Genomic DNA, 26,529 nt, shown 5'->3' on the forward strand with positions numbered 1-26,529 from the left:
ATTTGCAGGTTGGGTGATGTAATGAGTATAAAGAAAAAGGCAATTCAAATTTTCCAAAATGACTACCTCTCTGTACACAATGTTTCAGAAATCCAGCCTCTGTGGCAGCTTCTCCCCTTTCTGGTCTGAGGAACTTCTTTTGCAATTGCTTTAGATGGCAGAATGCATCTCATATAATGGCATTAATTCCTACCTGATGGATATCTTTCTGTTGCAGAAGAGTTTTCAGTAGACTGAGCTAAATCAGTCAATGAAGCTGATAATTATAATTACCTCATTTATTTACCACTGGTTTGGTGTGTTTGTTTTGTCACTGGAGCAAAAATCACTTTCTGGGATTCCTCACATCCATACCTAAGATGACTTAGAAGTGATTCTGAGTAACAATTCGTGTCGCCAATGTCAAATGTTCAAATTAGTTTTTATCCCAGAAGCCCTGCAGGGATTCTGCACTTCTGCAAGGACCATTGCAGTGTGCAATTAAGTAACCACAGAGAAGTGTGTGCATAGAATATTCTATAAAACTGCTATGGCCTACAGAAACAACAGAGCATCCTTTGCAATTTTTTATCAAAGGTCAAGAGGCCAAAAGCACATTCAGTCAACTTCAGACCTTCCTTTATTCTTTTTACCTTATTCCAGTTTTCCAGTTTGTAAGTAACAACATACTGGATCTATTCCACTCTTCTACCTGCTCAATGTGCTCAACAACAAAAAACCCCAATTATCTTAGATGCTTAATGTTGTAGTAAGTGTTACATCTGTGCTATGAATGATACTGGACAACCATTCAATACTTGAATGGCATTAATTTGATGTGAAACATAAAGTTTCACATTAACTGCATAAACTGTAGTTTCTAAAATAGTAAAACAAGATTTTCTGAACAATACAGACCAGCTGCATAATTCATGTCTGCCAAACAAACATTATTTCCATAAGCTCTTGTGTCCTCTTCGTTTTGCTTGGAAAATTCCTTCTTAATTGGGAATCCTTCCATTCTTGCTGGAGTCAAAGTAAACAGCATGCACAAAAATCATTAAGGAACACACTTTAAATAAATCTTCATTGGGCTTGAGCCCCTAACATGCTTCCAAAGGGGACCTTTTAAAAGCATTTGTTTGGTTATTCACTGCTGATATTGAGCATTGCACCCTTAGTAAGTCATAAAAACATTTCTTCAGGGCTGAGCCTGAATGCTGCAAGATGAATTTGGAAGCAGTGCTTGAGCCATTTTTTCACAGGAGTTACCTGAATTAAACATTATAGGGCTAAATGTCTGTGGCTCCAAGCTCCACAGGTCTATTACATTGCATTTAATAAAATATCTAGGTCTTTTACGTCAGCAGTTATCATAGGTATCAGCCACTTACATCAACCATCATTAAAATCTTTATCTCTGTACCTCACCACTTGCCCACAGTCACACATCTATGCTTCGATCCAAATACCTGTGAGCACATTGTAGACTAATTAGAGTTATACATGGCTTAAGATTACTGTAACATCTGCAGTTTAGCTCAGGTGAGTGGTAGCACTTGGAGGCAGGTGAGTTAGTTTCAGTCTAGTCAACCTGGTGTAACAGTACTTTTAGCAAATGGTAGAAGCAAATGCCACCATAACCTTGATCTCCAAGCTGTTTCTCACATCCCTGTTCTGTGCCTTTGGCCTTTGCTGTTCTTACCCTGGCTAGCTGCATCCATGCCAGTGGGCCTCCTGAGGAGGCCACCTGGCCACCAGCATGGTTATAGATTACAAATGTGTGATGTTGTAGCCCTGCAGAGTCAGGGGATGAAGCTAACCCTGGGCCTCCTGAGCCTAGTCCAGTCCAACAGGACACATTCATGACAAGTTTCTGGGTAAAAACTGAATTGAAATGTTGATCTACTTCCCTGGATACTTCAAGTCTAAGGTTTGCTGTTTGTAGGTATCTTCATAGCACCACATCTGATTTATAGCTGAGGAAATGCAGCAAGAAGTGTAGCTGACACTGATAAAATAACTTATCTCTAGACAGAGTGCCCAGAAATTTAAAAAATAGTTCTGGCTTTATAAAGTTTATGCAACAGTTGCATAAAGAGCAAACACACGCATTGGCTGTGACTTGGGGAAAAGCAAACATTGACTTTCTGGTTTAAATACAACTTGTAACAAGCAAAATAAACAAAAATTTAATTTCTGTAAAAAGACCTATCTTATGACAGCCCAAGTTCTGGAGTGCTGGTGGGGATATTTCCTCTTGGGTGAATTTAGAAGATACAGGTTTAAATCCGTAAAGTTTAAAAATATTTCTAGTCCTAATTCTGCCATCAGTAAAAAAAAATGTAGTTATACATGACATTCTAATTTTTCTTTATGGTAATAATTATTAACCATGTTGTTGTTTGAAGTACTTTTCCTTTTTTTACAAGTAGCATGTGAGACCTTTGTATGAAACTGTGAAGAGTACTTTTTCTTCGAGTTTGTACCCTCTGTATTGCATTAATCAGTAATTTGTCAAGCTGATTCCTATCATATAAAATGTAGCATCTGCTTATGAAAGTCTTTCGTCTAGAACATGCAAAAACAGTCCTAGAGAAAAACAGTCAGGAGAGCTCATCTTACCCCTATCTTCACTGAGAAGAACTGCAAAGACTACAAATGCAATACCTGAATCAATGTTTCAAATTGATTATAGTCCTATGAACTAACTAGCAATTTGGCATGGGGAATCTAGTGCAATAAAGCCAGAAATGTTAAGCATATTAATGGCAAGAATTTTCTCCTCAGACTTCTCCATTTCCATATAATGATGATTCAGAACAGAAACATCCGGGAAAAGTAGCACTAGGAGGAAGTAGTTTGCAGATCCTGAATATTTTTCTTCTCAGAGTATCAGTACTTGAAATTAAGTACTGATTAAGTACAAAAAAAGATGATCCCTCTCCCTACATTGCAGAGTAAGAATCTTTGCCTTTTCTCATCTTGTCATGGATGAGAGCAAAGATGATTTTAAGGCTGCAAGGTGCCAACACAGAAGCCTGAAAATCACCTCTGGGAACGTGCAACGACATTTCTTTTTACTATGCTTCAGCTCATGAAGCCAATTTCATATTCAAAAGTAAGAGATTATTCACACTGGTGAAAATGACATGCACTAACCTGGCATTTTTCAGTAGAGGATGGTCAGCAACAGATTAGTTGAACAAGTCTACAATAGCATAACTTCTCAATAACATCAGCCAATAGAGAGCTCATCTGGTGTACTCACTCGGGATCAAATACCAAGCCAAGTCCTAGTTTATCAGCTGTAGAAACTGGGACATGTAAACCTAAGGCAGAGGGCTGTGGAAAAACGGGATATTCTGCTAGCTGAGGAAAGAAAAGGTGGCTGCAAGAACTAGAAACCCTCTCTGCCTTCATCAGTCCTTGGTTGTTTTTAGATGTGTTACCTGCATGCCTGTGTTTAGCTGATAGTTTCTTATTTTGGGGCATCTGGTAGGAGACATCTAGGTTAGAGATTTATAAAAGCACCAAGCGCTCAGAAGGGCAAATGAAGTCTATCGGAGCACCTAGTTAAGTTATAAAGTATCCTGAGCAAATGTCAGAGCCAATGGAGTATTCAAGAAATTGCAGCAGATCATGATAAGCAGTTCCCAGTTCCCTGGAAATAGTATCTCCTCACCTTTAATGCACACTGTGATGATAATCATGTTTGCAAAACATTTAGATGCTGCAGGAAACCTACCCCAGGATACCTCATGAAGAAGCTGACAGCTCTGAATTCAGCACACTGTCTGGGTTTTGTCGTGATAAATGGGGCTTCTAGTCACACATCTATCCAGGAAATGTAGAGACCAGCTTCATTCCCAGATGCTGTCCTGCATTTACACTAAATGAGACGCTAGTCCTGTGGGAAAAACAATATGCAGTCAGATGATTAAATCATGTCACATAATACACATTGTGTGGAGGAAGGGATGAGGGGGCTGAACTACACTTCCAAAGGCAGCATTAGGTGTGTATTTCTCCACCTTTTGAGAGTTTAACTTTGCAAACCTTCTGGTGTTCTTTCAACCTTTTTTTTATGATGCTATTTTGGTCTTCTTCACTGCTTTGTTAATTTTTGTTCTGTCTCTCTGACTTGCTGCATTTGGCAGGTACTCCAGGTGAGTGAGGAGAGAGGGCTGGCCAGGGCAGAACATCAGGGTGAACAACCCTTTGGAGGGAGGCACAAGGCAGAAAGAAGAGGATGGGAAAATTGGTCAGCTGAGCAGTGATATGAAAAGCAGCAGCTGTAGCCCAGCCTAGGGAGAAAGAGGTAAAAATGCTTTTTCAGGACAAGAAAAGCAAGAGCACAGCTGTGGGAGGTGAACATGGAGGGGCAGGGAGGTCAGAAAGCCAGTGACACTGCATGAGTATTGCCTCCTGTGACCTCTTTCCCCCAGCTGTCCTGCAGCATGGCAGGTAATGTCTTCCTGCTCACCTTACAGGGGTATGTGTCTGTTGTGGTACCAGTCTTCACCCCATGGGACATCAGGGCCAGAAAATCTCTGGTGAAAAAACTCCCCATACACACATTTATCACACACATGAAAGAGAAAAAGCAGTAATAGGAAGGAGCCCATCCTAGCATCATGGAAGTCTTTGTGTCCAGGTGCAGTATTCCCTGGAGACAAATACTTTCCCCTTGGTCACTGACCTTCCCAGCCCTGCTCCCAAGCCAGCTGCAAAGTCTCAGCTGCAGTGGTGCTCCAGTGTTGACTTGCTTGCTCTTCCTCCCCTTTGCTTTAATCCAGGAGCCCAGCTGGGCTGCCAGGATAGGCAGGGCCACTTCCACACTGCTGACTCCCACTCAGTCCTACCTCTCTGCCAGGTTTCCCACAACACTGAAATTTCTGTTGGCCCCTGAGTTAGTATATAATGGCACAGGCACCTTATAAACACATATGCTTGAATGTGATTTTGAACTTGCAGGGTGATGTTGAATGTAATGGGATCACAGGCTAAGCAGCTTTGTAGGTAAAGGCCATAGTAGGGAAGCAGCTGTTTCTGAGCAAGAAAGTTGAGGGAAAGCAGAGAAACCCAGGGGCAGCATAAAAAATAATAGATTGTGACCAGGTAAAGGGAGTGGTAGATAGAAACCTGCAGTACAGCACACTTCTCCCAGGAGGTGCAGAGCAGAAATGTTTAATCATCAGTACATGTCAGTATATATAAAATACATATATGTAAAATGATATTTGGTACCCTGGTGAACAAGCACAGCAAAAATTAAATGACCAGGTAATTTAGTAAGCCAGTAATTGGTGTAAAAGGGAAAGAAGGTAATTTCTGATCCTGGGTCTCCTGCTCAAGTTCCCAGACAGAACATCCTCTTTCAATTGAAAAAGAAAGGGGGATGGGGAGAAATCTACTGTCAGCTTTTTTTTTTTTTTTTTTTTTTTTGACATTCCTGTGATATACTTTGATTGTTTTAAGAAATTCAGTTCTTTTACCTCCGTTTTGTTTCTAAGCAAAAGTATGTCTTTATTTGGCAGAACACATGAACTGATCTTGCCAACATGTCCACTTGTGCTTCATTTCACAATGAGTAATTCCCCCACAATTAGCATATTTGTATGTATTTGAAGAATGAAGTTCAGTATGGCTTTATGTCTCCTGATTTCCACTGAAATAATAGTGAAAGGCTAAGGACTGTAACTCACATTAACTGTGCAAACAACCTGAGTGGTTTAAGACTCTTCACAGCCTCTCATTTCTGTCCTGCTGCCAAATGTACCCTTAGAGCAAAGCAGCCTGACAGGAGTGCATCCCTGCTCTTTGCCATCACAGTCTACAGCCCAGCAAAGCTCAACAACCCCCATGCATCGGTGGGACTCTGAACTGGACCAACTGAAATGTTCTCACTTTGCTATGGACTGCTGTGGAGGAGAGGTTGCATTTGATGAATGGAGATGTTTTGAAATTTGTTCTAAAATATAGCTGATTTTCAGCTATGTTGCATATGAAAAGCACTGGTAATGATTATTTTTTTCTGGGTGACACAGAAGAACAGGAGGAATGGAGGTTTTTTTTGCTAGTTAAGGTAGTGTGAGATCTGGATTTGAAAAGGCAAACTGCATACCTGACAAGTAAAGAAGTCATAAAACTATTCATGGAAACCTGCATAGACCTGCTAAATGTAACTTACACAATCTGGAAGGAAAATGATGGGTTTGGGTTTTTTTTTAATTGTTTCTAAATGCAAAGGTTTCTATCAGTCTTTCTATATGTACATTTATGGAATAGCATATGCTGCTTATAAGAAAAAAATGCTATTGCTTTTTCTCATGAAGAAACTTCTGGCATCACATACAACTATTCTTTCAGAATATACCTGGGGCAAGAAATATATTATTTCTCCTGTAGTAAGGATTAGGTGAGAGCTCCTCAAAGCTTTTCTGTATTTAATATTGAAAATATGGAAAACAAGACAGAGTACTGGGAGCAGCAGATACTGTAGTGATGATAGGGACATTTTGGCCTACAGGAGCAGCTCACCAGCTATAGGCAAGTATCTGAGAAAGATTTCAGAGAAGTGTAGGCAAACAATACCACCTTGGTTTCTGTGGTAGCAGAAATGGGGTAACTTCTGGAGGGTAGAAGCTGCTGAACCCGAAGACAGCCACAGAGGGGAAGAGAAACCTGTCTGGCTGTAGAAGAGGTCCTTGGGCAGGAGCTGAGTGAGCTGTTTCTGATATTGGTCACCCTTTGACCCTCAGGAAAACAGCAGCCAGGGGGTTGCTGCTCATCTCTCCTCTCCAGCCTGAGCATTCAGTATGCACATGGGTGGAGGCACCCAACAATACACCAGCAGGTCTCCAGCAGGTTAAAGCAGGGGAGTGTGGGCTGCATTCTGGAAATGGACGGCAGATGAAGAGGACAGTTTGGGAAACACATGCAGTGAGGAGCTGCCAACTAGTGATTCAGCAATATATGATCTCCAGAGCTAGACCAAGGTCTTCTGCTGACCATGGGGTAAATACTGCAGTCCCTAATACCAGACTAAACTCTGCCATGGGTATCACATCAGCTTATGTTGATTTCCTTCATATTATTAAAAGTTGCATATGAATAACACAGGGCAAAATCTGACCATGCAGTCCTGCTATTTTGGTATCTTGATTATGTGTTTTGGTTTTGTTGGTGTTTTTCGTTTGTTTTAGGGTTTGGGGGTTTGGTTGTTGGGGTTTTTTTTGTTGTCTCCTACTGGCGCTGTAGCTAGTTTTGATGTCAAACTTGTGTTTGCACTCACTCGATATTGACAGTCTCCCTCTGCTGGAAAATGGCTATAAATGTCAGCTATTAATGACAATAAGTGAAGTAGCTTGCGAACAATATATTTTATAGCAAATTCGTATTTTTGATTTGCACTGTCCATAGCATTGTATTGCCCTAAACACTGGCATAGTTCTATGACACACACAGGCAGAAGGAGGTAAGAGTTTTTGTCTTCAAAGTTCACCTCTGAGCTGTATAAAAAGCTACATTTGCAGTAACCTTGTAATGCATTACAATGCATACTGAGTGAAGTTTTGTTTTCTTTCTTCTTCTGTAACTGGAATCAAGCCTTGAATATTCCCCTTCCACAGTCCTAAAGGACCCTCTCTTCTTGACTTCTTCATCACAGACACGTCTGCCACTGACTTTACAGAAGCACCTGGATACAACAGTTTGGACGGTTGATTACTTTAGCAGCCACTTTTGAATACACTGCTAAATATAGGTGGAAAAGAGCACTAGCTAACAGGATTTTAATACAGGAATTCCTGTTATTTCCCAGGAATTTTGAGAGCTCTAGCTGATATATTCCTTTAAGAAATTAAGATCCCTAGTCCAAAACATTTACTGAATCAACAACATTAAGGAAATGAGGATATACTTATTAGATTAAGTCCTGCTATCATCAGAACAACTTCAGCAGGATCCAGACCAGACACAAGATTATTGTCTTCCAGAAGAATGTGGTATCCAGTGCTTTCTACACTTGATACCAACCCAGAAAGTCTTGAGATAAGGTTCTGTGCTTGAAAGTACAGATAGCATAGCAGTTATACCTACTTCTCTCACTCAGCTCCACTCCACCAATATACAGATGCCACCTACAGAAACAAGCTCCAAAGAGAGGAGTACTTAGTCCTCAGTATCGTTCCTGAGGTTATCAATATAGGCACTAACTATATAATATAATTTATGGAGAGGAGAGGGCTGGACAGACTAAACTATTAGGCTCTGTGCAGCCTGATCTTGAACACTGCCAGGGATGGAGCATTCACAGCTTCCCTGGGCAGCCCATTCCAGTACCTCACCATCCTCACAGTAAAGAACTTCTTCCTTATATCCAATCTAAACTTCCCCTGTTTAAGTTTTAACCTGTTACCCCTTGTCCTATCACTACAGTCCCTAATGAAGAGTCCCTCCCCAGCATCCTTATAAGCCCCTTCAGATACTGGAAGGCTGCTATGGGGTCTCCACACAGCCTTCTCTTCTCCAGGCTGAACAGCCCCAACTTTCTCAGCCTGTGCTCCAGCCATCCTCGTGGCCCTCCTCTGGACTTGTTCCAACAGTTCCATGTCCTTTTTATGTTGAGGACACCAGAACTGCACACAATACTCCGAGTGAGATCTCACGAGAGCAGAGTAGGGGGGCAGGGTCACCTCCTTCGACCTGCTGGGCAATCTCCTTTTGGTGCAGCCCAGGATACGGTTGGCTTTCTGGGCTGTGAGTGCACACTGCGAATTAGGAGAACTGTTTACCCCTTCACTACGGTGCCAGCTCTGAACTGCAGATATTGAAAAACCCAGCTGCTTGCAGCTCCCTCAGAACACTTGTGTTTCGCTTTCCCACTAATACAGTTATTTAAAGAATGATGCAACAGCTCCAATGTGGCCCATCATCTTCTACCTTTAGCCATCAGTATAAAACTTTGCTAAAAGCAATACTGATGCTGAGAGTTCTCCCAGCTTCTTTGTAGCATCTGGTAATATAAGATTACTGCAGCAGTTTCAATATACAGGCATATCTCTTTCAGTCACCAGCATTCGAGGTTTAGTCAAGGTCTGAGTAATTTGGTATATGATCCCCTTCCTCTACCCTCTGCATTAAAAGTAACAGAAAACAAGGCCCTAGGAGTTTCTTATGATACCTCTCTGTGAAAGCTGTGCATGCAGTAAGGTTCTGTGCTGCTGCCAGTCTCCAAGTCATCATGACAAATAATACACAAATACAAATCTTGCTCTTCAAGTGAAAGGAAATTTTAATCAGTCTTAAACAACATCAACTCAGAATTGCTCTTCATTAGGTAATCAGATCGTAATGATTCCATGATGATCATCATGATACCATGACTGTGTGATGAACATTATGGTTGATATATGTTGACCATATAGTAGCGACCTGGATTATGCTACTGTGGGTCTACATTTGTTCTATGCAAAAGGTGTTAAAGGTATGGAAAAATCTGTCGTCTGGAGTAGCCTCCAACTCTGAGTAAACTTGGTACAACGGAGAATGAGTTTATGAATTTTTTATTTTTTTTCATTATAAATTCTGGTCTAACCTGTGATTGACAAAATTCTGCAAAGGTGAGAGCAGCACAAAGTTACTTTGTTCACCCTGGGCTTTTTATTGCTGCCGGGACCATCAGTGTAAAGGAATGCCCTAACCATTCCTCTCTCTCAGGTGTAACTTTGTGCTGGCTGTGGGAAGGCTAACCTAAGAACACCCTAGCTGCTTTCTCACAGCCAAAATTCTCTGTATAGGAGTCCTCAGGGAGTAGACACACTAGATTTAAAATGCTCATGAAAGACATTCAAAATTTGTTTTGTGCATATAGGAAGACTAGAACGTGAACTGAGATCCATTGCATAAAGATCCAGGAAGGGCTGCTTCCCAAAGGGTGAAAATCTTAGTGTCCACCTTATATAACAGGATATGGTTGCAGGGAAGTCTCTGAATCCTTCTGATCAAGCTTTGTAGCAAAAAAGGGCTCCTGTTTGATACTTCAGTGTCAAAACAGGACTAATTCATTAGGCTGAGGACTCTCTGTAAGGACTCCATTGGCTTTTTAATGAAAAATCATATATAACTGTCACAGATTTTGGTGAGCCTTCTCAGTCAATTAGTTCAGAAATTGTATTAACTGAAGCATTTTGACAAACAAAAGAAGGACAAGAATGAATCGAATGTGACTATTAGTCTTTGATACTTCTTGTTTCACTTCTTTCTCTTATTTTTCTGTCTGGGCTCAGAGACAAGACACTGCTGAGAGAAGTTGTCCTTTTCCAAAGTACAGGAAAGACTGGGCTAGGATTCAGAGGGATCCTCCTAATAGGAGGAATATCATATGTCAATCCAATCTAAACCAACAGAGTAAATGAAAATCAGCACCCTAGTGGGCGTATTTTAACATTTGTTCATACACAGTTACAAAAAGCTCTGGCAGAACAAGTGCAGGTGGGGCATTATCTATGGAGTTTGTTGGATTTCACTATTAATTTCTCTCAGTGAATGGCTAGATTTTGGCTGCGATATCTTTCTGGACGTATTTCAAGACTTGTTTGTTTTCAATGGTTTTGGCAGATGCCTGTATAAACTCAAGGTCCTGTGATTATGATTAATTTAATTGTGAATAACTTTGGCTATCTGGTTTGATTATATCTCTGTGTGATTTTTATCCTGTTCATTCAAAGCCAGAGCTCCAGAATTGTGCTTGTCCAAATACCTTCGTTTGTGCTAAAGAACAAAAAAGTACACGTTAACATTTTCATTTTTTCATATGTAATATTAGGTTTCTTTTTTAATGGGTATTGTACCCTTGTTCAGCTAAACATCATGGTTGTTTTGTTTTATTTATGCATTGAAATATTTCTCTTTTTTTACTAGAAAGAATTGTTGTGGGTATGCACATAAATATAGATATTGCTTCATTTTGACTTTGCAGCGTCAGTCATTTTATATATTAGTATGTGGTATGTTAAAAAGTATCCAAAACTTAATCCATTTTCAAAACCATGCTGCAATTAAATTATACCTCAGAAGTATGCAAGTATAAATATCTTGCTTTGGGAATGCCACCTAAAAGATGAGGTGACCACACTTGACATTCTCTTCTTAGCCCTCTCAGAAAACACTGGGGTATAACTGCATCATGCTCTTGAAATATTTCCCACAGGAGAACTTCCTATTTAGCCTGATGCACTCGAAAGGATCCACAGAGGGGAGCATTTTACCAAAGCACATCACCCATGAGACACAGCAAGTTTAAAATGTCCTTCACAGGCCTCTGAGTCATATCAGCTTTCAATAGCCAGCCTGCAGTGGGAGTGTCAGGCTACTTCTGCCTGCTGGCTTCCTTCTCTTGTAAAACTGTTCCAGGTTTTTAAAACTACCTCTTAATGAGCATTTTGGAAAAGGTATTTTTTGGTCCCTTTGTCTTTGCTTCCCACTAAGTGATCTCCTTTGTCTCCAAGGTTTGGACTCTGATCCAACTTTCAGCCATCCCATTCTTGGAAAAAGCAGAAAGAGCAAAAACATAAGCAGAGGAATGGGCATGTGTGCAGAAAACACCCACAGCCAACCCAGCCCTGCCGCTCTGAGAACTGGGTACAGGAATCAGAGCAATGGCTATTTTTCATGTCAGTCTTGACATGAAAACCAAAGGTCACAACCAAACTTGTGACTTACTGTGAAAATGAAAACCCTCTGGAGTCTTTCTGACTACTTGCAAATTCCAGTTCCACTTTTGGGGGAAATAGAAATGCCAGCCATACCATTGCAATCGCATTCCTCTTTGGATGATTAACTTCCCAAATGCCTGATTCATTATGGAATAATTGTCAACTTCTGCAGAGAATGATTTCATTCCACCATGCGAATTGCAGTTTAAGTAATGCTGTTGTGTCAGACTATATGGGACTAAACTGAAAAGGACTGTTGGTCCAATGAGACATGATGTGAAGCAAAAGAAAACACTTTTAAACACTTTTGAGTAAACATTTTTTAGCAATTTAAGGACAGTTGAGGACATTATTTGAGAGGTTTTTTTTTTTTTTCCAGAGTCTGACAGGGGTATAAACACTTACAGACTCTCCCATTTGAGAGATGGGGTTCAGTGATAAACATGGGAGCTGTTTGGAGGCAGACCTACTAGGCTGCCTTTATGGGAATGAGGTTGCCTGTGTTTCAATAGAGATGGTAAAAAGCAAGTCAGAGCCAGGCACACATGGGGTTTCTATTTTAGCTCTTTTTGGTGTTTCTTATCATCAGGTGTGCTGTGCAACCAGCATGCTAGTCTCATGAATACAAGTTTTTTGAAATTCTACTGGGATACAGCTGGGCTTGTTGAGTTAATCCAGTTGGAAAACAGGAGGAGGGAGAAGCTGATGCTCTGAAATCCAGAAAAAGCTGGGGCAGACATGGCATTTAGCTCTCATGAGCTGTAAGGGCAGGTTGCTACATAAAGGCATGTATGCGAGATGTTCTATCTGAGGAAGCCAAGCACAGCTGGCCATGTTCTTTTCTACCCAGGTCTATTGCAATGCAGTCTTCAAATCAGGGCCACAAAAGGAAAACCATCTGCATAGAAGTTTCAGCTGCAGAAGAACTTAATGAAAATTCAGTCTGGATTGGGGAGGACAGGAACTACACATAGGATCACCATCTTTCAGTTTATAACATCATTTATTAGTTTATAAGTTACCAATTAGGAGCAATTTACAAGCATCAGCAATTCAATTTGCTTTCTTACATATTTCCCAAAGACTCACTTAAAAAGAAAAACAATCCTTTAATAGACATAAGCGTTACAAAGTTTTAAGGATGCCCTAAGTTTTTAGAAGGTTGAACATTCAAAATTAAGACTCCAAAGTAAAATAGTAAGGTCTTCATTAATTTTAGAAAATCACAGGAAGAACACCCAGCAAACTTCTACTTTTGCTCATGACCTCATTAGTCTTAACTCTAACTGTATTATCTAAAGCAGGCTTTCTCTGACCTAGGCCTGGGGAAATTATTCCCAAAGAGTGCAGGATTCTTCTCCGCAGGGAAGACTTACATGTTGAAAAGGGGCATGGGGAGGTTGTGGAGATGTGTATGTGTTTATGAGCATGGGGAGGTGCATGATCCCTGAATGAGGAAATCTAACTTATAGTTGGTGAGATTTACACCAGAGTTCAGGGGATCTTCAGCCAGAGGAAACAGAGTTATTCTAAGTCCTGCTTACCATAGTCAGAGCAAGTTCTTACTCCCTTGGTTTGGCCCTAGTTCTAGAAAAGAGAAAAAGGGAAAAGGGTTCCAATACTTACTGTGAATGTGTGGAAATCCCTTGAAGAGATTATACAGAAGTATGATAGGCAGAACGTCTCTGTTTTTACTGGAGATCTTTCAGCAAAGATCAAATTCTGATGAAGCAAAACAAAGATGTAGCGAAAGAGGTTGGTAGATACAAGGCAGGACTATGAAGTAGTAAATGGAGAGGGGAAAGGCCACAAAAGCACGATGATGAGATTAAAAGCTGAGAGAAAGAACTAGTTTTGTGACTGGGGGAAATGGGATTGAGGACATAGGAGAGGGCTTAGGGGATACAAGAGAAATAAGAGTCATATTGCACAGTGATAGGGCAAGCAGAGAGAATTGGGATATAGAAGAGAACATGTAGGCTTCTCTTTTATTACTTCCATAAAATTGGAATGAAGAGATTGTCAAAGCAAAAAGATACCTGTTTCCAAGACAAACCTAAGTTAATGTTAGGGGCAGGAAGCAGGTGGCCATTTATGCGTAATTTTTCCTTTCCAAACCTAGCAATAAGAGTGTTTTCTGTTAAAACAGAAACAAGGCTTGAGATGACTTCTCATAGCTTGTAGTACATACACAGTCTTCTCTTAAATGAGGTGTCAATGGTGTCAATGATGCAGTTGAATTTTACTTTTATTTTACAGGTTAGGGTTTATTCTTCCTAACAGGCCGCTTCTAGTCAAAGTAAAAGAAGAATGCTCCCTCTGCTCTTCAGGGGGATTGTTAAAATTCATTATCTTAACACATTCTAGCTCCCCATGCATAAGTATCCTTTCTCAGTGCTTGCTTGTGATGGAAATTGTTTGTTGTGTTTTGCAGGTCCAGCTTCTGAACCTTTATCTTCTTCCTGCTCTCTTCTTTGCTCTGATTTCTCTCCCATTCTCTTATGAGACTTGCTTTTTTTCAAATGCAGTCTTTCTCTTCTCTCCTTCACACCTTCAGGTTGCTAAAAGACAGGGAAAAAATAGCAGGGAATTACAAGCAATTTCAACATGAACAAAATAAAAATCATTATTTTATTTCACCACTAATGTATAATAAAATATTCCTGTCACCCACCTCAGCAAGATCATCCTTGACATGATGGGTTCAAATTCAAGGTCCCAGAAGGTCACCTCTAAACTCAGAAAGAGGCAACATGCTTTTGATTATGCTCTACGTTTGGTAGGAGGGTCACCTGAGCAGAGGACTTGAAGGGGAGAGCAGACAGGAAGGAAAAAAGGAAGAGCTTTGACATTTCAGCCTAGAACTATTGTTTCTGTCCTTTCACATGATCCATCTTTATGTGCCTGAAGGCTGTTCAGTGCTAGCTGCAAACATCTAATTGAAAACAAGTGCTGAAGGTCAGGAAGTGTCCTCCAAGCCAGGTTTGTAAGAAAAAAGCAATCTGGAGGGAAGGAGATAAAATGGGATTACCTTTCCCCAGCTTTTCCCTTACCTGTGGGGTCATGGTGAATGAATTGCACCTACAGATCCCTGAAAGCAAAAAAATGCTCCCTTTGGAGATAAAAGCTTAAGACCACTCCCAAATTTCCTTTCAGATCTCTTAACACCTATTGCTCAGTTCTTCAAGATTCTTAAGTCCTTCTCATCTTCCAGATGTCAATGATGACTGAGGGAATGACAACAATTTGGTCTACTTGAAAGGTAAATTAAAATACAGTCCAGCACACCTCACTGCAGATTACAGAAGGGCACCAGAATCCATGTTTTTAACTGGAACTGAAGATGTATTTACACTCACTATATCTATCGTACAATTATTACACACTCACAGACTTTCTAGCCATAGGCGCTTTTAATAAATGATAAATTATAAGCCAGGCAGCCACTGGTGAGGGTTGGCATATGAGGCAATGTGAGTTCCAAATGAAATAAATTCTGAGTAGTTCCTAAAGGGGAAAAATAAGATTAGAGAATGAACTTCAAATCTTAACAATGGCATAACAGAGTTGTCATCACCATAATTCTGCATATTCTTAGAGGACTGGTCATGCAAAGACTGTAATTGTTGGACTGATCATGAAATTATTCTGCTTATTGAAGAGAGGTTTTTATTCTCTCTTATTGCTGAACAGAAGATCTGTGAAGAAAGCTGAAAATTACTCTCCCATGCAAACTGTCAGCGTCAACAAACTGAAAAAAAAAATTTCCTTTTGTTGTTATTTGGTGCTAATGTCAAGTGTTATTCAAGTACAGCTTTTTCAATAGGGTGACTGAATTTGATAGTGTTCCTCTGGAACATGAAAGCAACTTAGGGTTTAATACTCTTCATTCCATTGTATGATACACCAGATATTATATATCTTAGTACTAAAACTGTGTTAAAGTGTCATAGACAAAAGGCTCTTATTGGCTACTTCATCAACACAAACCATGTAGGACATACTTTTCTCAGGACAGAATGATGGAGAGAAGGATGAAATGTGGGGAGAATCCCCTGATGGCTGCATGCTCTTACAGGTTCATGTGTGTGCTTATATATAAATATGTTCAGCTACTTAATAGCAATGGCTGCTGCTGCAGCTGTGTGGTGACACCAGTGAAAGCAAATGGATGGAGTCCCAAAGGGTAAAAGAGAAGCCTCTCAAACATCACTTACAGATGACACTGTATTTGGTTAAACCAGGTAGGCAGCAGTGAGAAAGAGAGCTGGGTCTTTGGCAAAAGTGAAGAAAACATGGGTTTATATTGTCACGTTTTAGGGGCACAGCTGTAGAAACCCCTCAAAATACTGCCACAGCCAATGTGGGGTCTCTTTATTTATTTTATCTGAAGATAAATTTTTTTTAGTAACTTTAGGTGACAACACTACATCAAGAATTCTCATGCAAATGATACTACCACTTTAAACATGTTTGCTCCACTGTAATTTGAGAAATTCTAATTCAAGTTCATCACTGCTCTTCCTCCAAAAAAAGCCATAGGAATTACATCAGGGATAAAGCTGGCCCACTTGTTACTTGGTTGGTTTTTTTAGTTCTGAAGTGATCTTAAGTTGGTTGTTACCTACCAAAGAAACTGAGCGCTTGCTTTTGAGATGCAATTGTTTTTCAAAGGACTCTGCAAATTCCTGGATGGAGTTTGATCTTGTCTCTGGGCATGAGCTATCTCCTGACGGTGTTCTGCTTGCCTTCCTGTGGCAGTGGCATTTGACATCCCGGTCCTCTTGAAATTCCTTGGAGCCCTTGAGATGGCCTGAAGATGAGCCTTTGGTAGAAGCATGAAGTCGTGTTGTGTGGAGGGAGGAAAGCCTGGCCTGAAAAACAAAACGTCTGTGTTGATTATTGAGTATTAAAACTGAGCACACAAGGCAGATTCTTTTTGCCACCGAGTAGTCTTCAAACAATGGTGCAGAATGAAGGACCTTGCCTAGACTTCTGTATCTTTCCTTTTAAAGAGAATCGCACTGCCAATATCTTGTTTTCCAGTGGCAGCAGCAGAGTTTGCTTTTATTCCTGTTTTTGAGTATCTAAGTTTTGGCACCCAAATGAACACTTCAAACATAAAATGTGCTGGGTTCTCTTAGTGCCCACTGACACTGAAAGAAACTGGGACCCTTCATGACCTCAGAAATTCAGGTCGTACATCTGGCAGCAGGTTCTAGGCAGGACTCTCAGAAACCAAAGATCCAGTCTTTTGTTGCCAAATTAGCCTGATTCAGTGTCTGACCCAGAGGTGCTCCAGGTCTTATCAAATGCTTGAGTTCATTTGAGTGTGTAAGTGACCGTTTCTAGCCCAGTTGTGTGAAATCAAATTTTCAGCATGGCCTATAGGCAGACAAGATGCTTTATTGTCCAGGTCTGAATATTCTGATGGTTTCTTGGGCACATTTGTCCTGAACTGGTGAGGGAGCGCCTTCAGGGCACTAAGGGATGCATCCCAACCACAGAAATAGTAGAAAAGAGACTTCCTGTAATTACACTTGTAGGGCTAAAGTGGGGAAGGAATAGATAGTTGTTTAGTTTCCATGTGGTTCAATTTTCCTTGGCCTAACATGCAGATAAAAACTATTGATCTGCATCAGCTGTGTTTAATTGAATGTCTGTAAAGGAGGTTAAACTGATACAGAACTTCTGTGTCCCGTGGAGTCATGTATTGGGAGGTCTAGAAATAGACCTGCAGAAGAAGTGCGTGAGAAGGCTATCACATAGAGCCAGGCATGCCCCAAACCCTGCTAACTGTTGATACTTTTTTGGGTGAGTAGTTGACCACTGACAAGATGCAGGTAGTGAAAATTGTGGGAGAGAGGGTGGCAGGTATCAAAACTGAGGCCCCCCACGGGTGTCAGGTTAGGGCACTCCAGGCAAGCAGCTGCTGCATACATGTTTGAAGGCATATATGTTTTGTATAAGCCTGGTGCTAAATTGCCAGCTACTGAGTAACCCTGAGAAGCTCTGCTGGCTTCAAGGGACCTGTGATTGTTTACAACAACTAAAGGTCTGTCCCATAGATCCTGAAATGCTTTCTAAGAAAACCCAGGAGAAAATCCTACACTCACAGTAGGGTATTAGGGGGAGCTTGTTTGGGGTTGGGTGTTTTTTTGTTTATTTTTTAACAAACAACAGTGTAAAACTAAATCAACTTGATATAGTGGCCACATGAATCTACAAACCTTGGACTGCAAGGGACCTGAAATATCTCCTGTATACACTTCCATTTACTCTGGTCAAGCTGCTATTATAAGTTTACTAGCATAACAGGGACCTATGCAACCTTTCTTTGGATAGTAAGGCTATGCATCCATATGCTTGTGACTACATTACATTAAACAGGCTTGATGAGAGGTGCTAAAAATAGTAAATCTTACAGAAGCACCAAATACCGAAGGGTTTTCAGATCATACAGTACGGGTTCAATTTCTTTTCCAGATATAAGCTTACTTCAGTAACTAGTATTATGGATTGCCTTCAAGAGTACTGGTAATGATTTCTGCCATACTATTTTTACTTTGGTTTTGAATAGATCAATACAGCTGTAATTTCTGTAAGGTCATATTGTATTGTTATTTTATAAAGCATCGAAGCAATCACATTGTGCTTGAGGGGCAGCAGGACACATGCCATGTCAAGTTCAACAAGCTAAATGTCTTCTGTGTCATTTTAGTGCCATCAACAAACACTGTTTCCTGGAAATAAAAATTATTTCTCCCTAAAAATCACTGCTATTTGTTCCTAGAGTGTTTGAGGAAATTAAAAATAAACAAACCCAAGAGGACAACCGAAATGGGGGATGGTATTCTGTCAATTCTGTTTTGGCAATATTTGTAAATTTTTTATTTTATTAAGATGTTGCTTTTTAATTTCCCTTCACAGATAGACTTATAGTTAAGTTCTTAACAAAAAGACTGCAGTTCACATACTGACGTGGCAGCAATGGTCCAGAAAAGACACAGGTCTTCCTCTGATCTGCCTTAGTGGACTAAGGGTAAAGCTACACATACAGATCTATGCAGTCACATTAGTGTGGTTGTGCTTCCTCTCTCAGTGCCTTTCTTGATACATACCACCATAGCTAGGAGGACAGCATGCTTGTGCATGTCAGCATGTTGCTGTCTTATGGACACAGCCCTACAGAGGATTAGAGCCTTAACACAGCTGCTCAAGCATGAGCGTTGCATGTCTTGTAACTAGCACAGTATAGTAGTCTTACTGAAGACTGAGTGTGTGGAGAACTGAAAGAGTCATAAAATGAAACTCTGTGATGAAGCAGGTCTGGCACTGACTTTACATAAATTCCATCTGGGTTTCTTCCTGTTCCTTGGATTTAATATATGCATTTAATACGTGTGTTTGGTGCCAAACTGATTGCCTAGTAACACTGTAAATAGGAGCTGCTAAAGACTGCTTTAATCTATGCTTCCCATCTCAGCAGCTGCTGGCAACAGAGATTACCTCTGTATCTGCACATTCTGGTGTCCACCCACTGCTGCTGTCCACCCTTGCCAGAAGTCTCCAAACCCCAGTATCTGCTCCAGTCCTTGCCTTAGCAGCTGCCCTGTGCCTGTATCTGGTGCCTCTTTGCAAACCCCCTTGGTCTCTGGCACCTAGGATCAGACCTTGACTAGTTCTTAAACTGGATAAGCGTGGAGGAGGTGAAACAAGGGAAAAAGGCATGGAAGGAAGAACGGTGAATGTCCCTTTATATCAAAATCGGTAATTTTTGCCAGTGGTGATTAGCTAGTTTTGGCAGCGATAGAGTTAATTTTCTTCATACTAACTAGTATGGGGCTATGTTTTGGATTTGTGCTGGAAACAGTGTTGATCACACAGTAATGTTTTAGTTACTGCTGAGCAGTGCTTGCACAGAGTGAAGGCCTTTTCTGCCTCTCACCCCACCAACGAATAGCTGGGGGTGCACAAGAAGTTGTGAGGGGACACAGCTGGGACAGCTGACCCCAAATGACCATAGGGATATTCCAGACCATATGGTGTCATGCTGAGCATGTAAAGCTGGGGGAAGAAGAAAGATGGGGGGGACCTTGAGGGTGATGGTGCTTGTCTTCCCAAGTCACCATTATGTGTGATGGAGCCCTTGCTTTCTTGGAGCTGAAACTTCCTGCTATGCTTTCCCATGGCTGAATGCCAGCCTGCCATGGGAAATGGTCAATGGATTCCTGTTTTGCATGCAGCTTTTGCTTTACCTTTTAAACTGTCTTTATCTCAACCCACAAGTTTTCTCACTTTTACCCTTCCAGTTCATTCCTCCATCCCACTCAGGCTGTGTGGTGCCTAGTTGCTGGACGGGGTTAAACAATGTCAACCGGGAAAGCCAAAAATACCAATTGTATTCTCAGGGGTTGTTTCTCACTCCCTTTAATACCCTCTTTTTCTGCTTGAGCCTTTGTGTAAAGGCCAGTCATGCCCTGTGTATCTACTTACACAACAGCTGATCTTTTGCTAACTGCCCATCTAAACCACACAAAAAGTATATAAACAAAATACTTCATTAAATTGATGCCAATATAATTTCCTATTTTCTTTCCCAGTTTCTGTTGTAGGCAAGATAATTGCTTCCATCTTTTGGTCTTGATTTGAGGACTTGCACAGCTGTCAGTAAAGAAAATTAATCTTCACTGTGTCTGCACTAGTGTTCATTGTTAGCTGAAGTTTACACAGTGACCTCAGTACTTTAGGGATATTTTGGAATATCTGACATTCAGATGCTGTCCCACAGCTTCCTTTCCTTCCAAGAAGCTTATAGCCAAGCATGTATTCCTAAAAACTGTTTTGGCCTAGGCTCCAGCTGATCTGTAGTTACAGTATGGTGGTAAATATTCTGCCTGACTCCAGTTTAAAACATATGTTTAAATCAAACTTCAACAGCAGTCAGTTGTTCTGTTTGCTCTTTCAGCTGTTTCTTGTTAGATTTTTTCCTGTGAGCAGCAATGTCTACTTGAAGGTGAATACATTTATAGGGCTGTAAAGCTCTTATCAGTTCTCCATTGCCTCCTACCTTTTCCACACAACAAATTGTCTTGGATTTAAGAAACTGTCCTGAACCAAACTGATGGAGGATAACTAAAATGTGTGAAGCAAAGTCACAGCTGGAGACTTCAAAAAAGGTATCACAGTTAATGCTGCATGCACAGTGTCTAAAGTTTCCCCGGGGACCAAGCTAACTGAAGGAGATGGAAACACAGGACTTAGTCCTCCCCCGGCAGCTTTCTCATTCAGTGTTGGCCCACAGCAGCATGTACAACTCTGACCCTTTTCAGGGGAGTGGAGTTGAAAGTTTCAGCCTGTCTTGCCAGTGACCCAGTGAAGGATAAATATAATTTTGTGTTTCCCTCTGTAAAATGAGAATGACAACAGTAGAAGCATTTTCCAAAGCTCATCTTAGTAATGTTTGTGAGTTATACTGGGATATTAGGCAAAAATAATTAAAAGTATTGTTAATTTGGGAGTTATTCTACAAAGCTTTATCCATATTATGGGGAGGTCTATCGTAATAAGATGCCACAGGAGTTTAACATTGTGTTTGGGGTGAGAGGAGTGGCTTGAATGTCTTTCTACAGAACAGAAAAAGCTACAAAGACCAACATACCAGTCTGGAGCTGAAAGTGATTTCCAGCATTATGCAAAACCACCTTTTATGCTATACTGCTAGCATTTTGCTATGTAATACCAAAACGCTCCTGGTGCAGATGCAGTTCATGAGGGCAGAACTGCATTAGTGCTGATGCACCATATACCAGCCCTGGATAGCAGTCAAATGTGCTGGCAGTGCTGCTTTGGCAGTACCGTTGCATCTGCACAAGGAACTTCTGCCAACAGCTGTGTCAGTCAGAACCTGCTGAGTTGATTTTCATCCAGACAGCACTTATAATTTACAGTGTTGAGACAGAAAGGGTATAATGTGGTCTGCTGCGGATATACTAACTTACAGAAGAGATGCATTCTAACCTCAGTTGTTATTCCTCTTGATTAATAGCACTGTTCTGATAAAATGCAAACAATATTTAACTAACACTACTGTGTTTTGAATCTTACAGTAGTTATAATTTGTAATAGCTGTGTAAAAAAATACACATCCAGGTGGAATAGCAATAGCAACTTTTTTCTTTCAACAAGGAGATGCTCTTTCTGAAGATACTTCTAAGGAATTACTAGTGCCCAATTGTCTAACTTCTAGATTTGGTTTAAGACAACATGTTTTAGTGCTCTTTACTACCAACTAGTCAGAGATTTCCAATTTAAAAAATTCGTCTCAAACTTTATCCTAAAATCATAAAATCCCTGAAGAATGTTTCCCTTCTCATTCCTCCAGTCAGTTTCTGGCACTGAGAAACTAAGCAGTTGAAATTTATATATCATGTATAATACTACTGGAACAAGACAAATTTCTGTAGATCATTAATGTAAGACATAATTAAGTGTACAGGATAACTTTAGCTCATTGAACAGTAATGTCAAAATTCACAATTTTTCTGTCAGCTAACTTAATCCAAGTTCTAGGTATGGATTCAGGGATGCAGTTATAGCAAAGTATTTGAATAGTTATTAGCTAAGTATACAAATAGCTTTTGAACAAACAGAAAAAAAAACATGTTTCAAATGAAATATATGTGTACACATGCAAATGCACACACAAATATATACAAAGATGTGATCAGCAGCTTGCCAAATGAAAGTGATTTAAAGTACATTCTTACACTTCAGTCTGTATTGGGGACTAAAGAAATCACGTATGTGTCAATCTCTGAAGGACAAATTTAAAATACAGTAAAATTAATAAAAAAGAAACACTAATAAACCTGTTTTCAGGCATTCTGATGGAACCTATCAGCAAAGCTTTAGCTCAGTTTGTGACCAAGGTGAAATATAACTGTAAATAACAAATGTGGCGGATCAGTCCATAACTAATGAATGAAGATTACCTCTCCAGACTGTCTATGAATTCAAAGAGTAGGAAGGTGGCTTTGGTCTGTTTGGTTTCTCTTAGCCAGATTTTTTGAAAATTAAAAATCCCACAGCTTAGAACATGGCAGATCCAGTGGAGGGGAGCTTGAAAGATGAAAATATAGCATGGGAGAAAAAGAAGTTTGGAAAAGTTTAGCTGTTTTTCCCCAGTATAATAGCATTTGCTTTGTTGCAGCCGTACCAGTTTATAAGTGAAAAATTGTTTGAAATGAAACATAATATCTTTGATAAGCCAACAGATGTAGCTGGAAAAAAGAGACAGGTTTGGACAATCTAAACATTTTTTTAGAGCTGAAACAAAAGCAACAGTCTTCAGTAAAGAGCAGCCTGTGAACAGCTGTTTTTAGTTTAACTTCATTTTGATAATGAGTTAGATAGTTATGAGTTGCCTTAAAAACCTATTTGTGCATGTGAACTCTACCCCTTTCCCAGATATTTTGTTTGTTTAAGAATAAAGAATGTGCTCCTACCTTAGAATTGTACTTCACAGTATAATAAGCTTTCTTATGTGTTGTATCCTTATTTTCTGAGTCAGATGTTTACAAAACAGCAGGAACCACATTCTCTGGTTTAAATTACACCTGCAAACAACTAAATCCCAGGGAGTAAAGCATGCAACTTCCTGGGGGTAGTAAAGTTGCAGAATTAAGTCCAAGATTTAAGAACACATATGGGGTTATCGAGTTTTATAGATGAGAACAGACTCATTAAAGACAACGTTTATGTATGCCAGTTGCCAAAATGCTTTTACCTCTGCTGTGCCATGCTGAGCAGACAGAACAAGACTGTGATACATAGTCAGGCAGTTATTACACCCTTCTTACATTTCTGGTTCTATCATCACTTATCTTGGAGTTTGCCAGTTTTCTTGTATTCCAAAGGCACTGGAGGCCTGACCCTAGCAGGCAGCTAAGTGCAAAATGCAACTGACTGCCGCCAGCAGGAACTGAACTGACTTGGCAAGGTATATCATACTCACTCTCATGCATCTGTAGAGCCAGGCTCCAGTGGATGGCACTTACATTTGTACATAAACCACACACACAGACAGAAAACTGCTAACAGCTCTTACCGGAAGGGAGGCTCTTCTTTCACTAAAGAGTCGAGTCTGATGTTTCTTGTGGCCTCTACCCTCTTTCTCATGATCATCGATCAAGTTGTGGCCCCAGAAGCTGCTCATCCATTTTGCAAAGGAAATATCATCATCCTCTTCATATTCCATGTACAGGTGTTCCAAACTTGGGGGGGGTCTCCCAACCAGACTGGGAAAAGCAAGGTCAAATGCTGCCACCAAGCTGATAGCCTCACACTGTTCCGTCAACAAGAAGAAATGGAGATAAAGTTTCAACCAGTCTTTCTGCACACCATCCCCCAAAAGCCCAACCCGCTGCAGCCCTTGGCACTGTTTAACATTAAGTCAATCTTTTCTCATCTCTTCTCAGCAAGGTTTCTTTTAACATTTCCATTACAGTGATGTCCAATATGACACTGCCACAGGGGGCTGGTGGGAAGGGAAATGTGTTGGCTGCTCTCTGTGTGTTGCTGTTGAGTGCTGTCAATACCAATGGAGAATTGCCTGCAGTTACATGCCTGGGAGGTATGTACATGAACCCAAAGTAGGTTTGTGATTTTGAGAAGCAGAACTGATATATTGATGGCGGCCAGAAATGGACACAGCTAGCTCGTGCTGTGGGAGGAAGGACAAATGGCCCATTCTTTCCATGCCACCCTCTCTCTTGATTTCTGTTGTCTCTGCTCATTCTTTGGTATTCAGGAAATGTGGTCTGTCTAGGTGGAAGAAAGCCCCCCTGAAGAAACTGGATGATCATTTTGGGGTTATGGCAGCCAACATGAACTTGTATCATCTGCTTTTCACTGCCATACTAGAGTTATGGGAGACCGTGCCTCATTTTGAGGCACACAGTAAAAATTCATCTGATTTCTCCTCAACAGCCCTGGATGTAAGCCATATAGACCCCATCTATACCACAAAACAGAATAGGGCTGGGGACTGTTTCCTGAGACCAAGTGGCTAGACTGGTCGTGTCTACTCTACATGGCACTTGTGCTGCAGATCTCCTTGAGGCTGTATGTACTGCACTGTGGTTGTAACACTTTGTTGTAATTTTTGTGTTCTTTTTTTAAAATTCAGTATGTCTGATATAGCAAAAAAAAAAAAAAAAAAACAAACCACTCTGTTGTGGCCAACAAAACTGTTGATTGTATAGCATGAAACTGGAATATGTGTTACATGCCTTGGCACATGGCAGAAGGAAAAGGAGGAGGGCTTTGAGGCTGTAGAGCCTGCTGGGATAGTGTTGGAAGACTGCACAGGAGGGAGAGACCCAAATCTAAGTTCTTAGTGGAAGCAGTCCTTGGTTTGTGCTAGGTGTTTAGGTGTTCTTCTGGTGCCTAGGCATTGCTGTAGAGATGCTAGTTGGCCTTGGCCAGAAGTATGCCAAAAAGCTTGCTGGCAATTTAGCATTACAGAGAATCAATGGTTCTGCACTAAACCTTGCTCCTTGTCCCCAGCCTATTTAGTAGTACAGATGTACCAACAAAACTCCAGTTTCATTTGTGTGGGTGTAGGTGTGAGGTTTTATTGTATTTATACAATACTCTCATGTAGGACTCTTCATTCTGAGTAACAGATGTGAAAGGACCAGTTAGTCACGGATGTGCAAGTTTTTACCTTGTCCAGGGCAGATAAGACTGTGATTAGCAGATGGACCTGGAGTACATGGGTGTTCAGATGGCAGATCTTCAGGTGTTGTCTATCAGAGCTTAGAGAGACAACCAAACCAGCTGCTTTTGTGCAGAGGCCCAGATGGACAGGAGCAAGAGGAATACATGCAAAACAGCACAGCAAAAAAGACACCTGAAGCAATAAAAAGGTCACATAGGCTGATTTTCAAGGTAGAGAAGAGCACTCTTGGCCATGTTCTGACAGCATAAATTTGTCTTATGTCCTTGAGGCTACCAATCTGTACAGGCAAGGTACATCTGAAGGTCTACACTAGCTTTTAGCGGGACACATGGATGGAATTTAGGCTGTCCTAGTAGCAAGCTATCAACCTGTTGGAATGTATTTTCTATTGTATGTTTCAAGTTTCTTCTTTTCTGACATGTGACACAGAACTGCAGCCTTGTTGTGTGGAGTAGGAAATGCTTCTGCTGTGCTGAGACGGGTGACAGGGAAGTGGGAGAAACGCTGTCCCACAGCTTAACAAAAAATGCTTATGTAAATAGTAATAACCCATAAACTAAGGAAGAAGCAGCTCAAACTGTTTACCAGGCACCAAGATATGTTGACTCAAAGTCCAGCAGGGCAAATCTTAGTTGGGATCCTGAGGTATTTGCTTTGCAACCTTACTACTGTTTTTGTTAGTCCATTTTTTCTTCAGTGAAATATGTGTCTTTGCACATATTCCTTCCACTTCCCTCCTACCTACATGAAATTTCTAGGCTTGAGCCGGCTACTTATCTGAGTATAAAAAGTATCAGAGGACTCATCTTCATCCACAGCCGAGTACTCTAGGGAAATAAGTGGAGACAGAAAAACAAGCTTCCTCTGCCTACAAGTAAGGATGCTAAGTGTATACATGTACACACACATATATATAATGCGCATGTATATACAACATATATAAAATTTCAGTATTGCATATTAAGTTATTTTAATGACAGATTCAATTAATAAATTAAAAAGAGACATTTATAACGAGGATAATTTTGACCCGGACACTCTGCAGATACACCTCCGCTCCTGCAGGTGGCGCCGCCACGCAGGCAG

General features: G+C 40.6%; 1 protein-coding gene across 1 annotated transcript; it reads right to left on the reverse strand.

Moving 5' to 3' along the window:
* Nucleotides 1-14,062: 14,062 nt before the first annotated feature.
* LNP1 (leukemia NUP98 fusion partner 1) lies at nucleotides 14,063-23,958 on the reverse strand. Its single transcript, XM_065675669.1, has 3 exons — nucleotides 23,809-23,958; nucleotides 16,328-16,573; nucleotides 14,063-14,260 (listed from the first exon to the last, which is right to left on the reverse strand). Exons 1-3 carry the CDS (start codon nucleotides 23,956-23,958, stop codon nucleotides 14,063-14,065), a joined length of 594 nt encoding a protein of 197 aa, XP_065531741.1.
* Nucleotides 23,959-26,529: the final 2,571 nt, after the last annotated feature.

The sequence above is a fragment of the Lathamus discolor genome, chromosome 4, assembly GCF_037157495.1.
Source record: "Lathamus discolor isolate bLatDis1 chromosome 4, bLatDis1.hap1, whole genome shotgun sequence".
In the NCBI taxonomy this organism is placed as follows: domain Eukaryota; kingdom Metazoa; phylum Chordata; class Aves; order Psittaciformes; family Psittacidae; genus Lathamus; species Lathamus discolor.

What these genes read in the sequence shown, in the direction of transcription:
- LNP1 (XM_065675669.1), bottom strand. Translation starts at nt 23,958, where the DNA reads ATGGAATATGAAGAGGATGATGATATTTCCTTTGCAAAATGGATGAGC. An exon ending in AAAGAAGAGCCTCCCTTCCG is followed by an intron (nt 16,574 to 23,808) that starts GTAAGAGCTGTT and finishes TTTGTTTTTCAG; the next exon opens with GCCAGGCTTTCCTCCCTCCA. An exon ending in GCAAGCGCTCAGTTTCTTTG is followed by an intron (nt 14,261 to 16,327) that starts GTAGGTAACAAC and finishes CCTGTCTTTTAG; the next exon opens with CAACCTGAAGGTGTGAAGGA.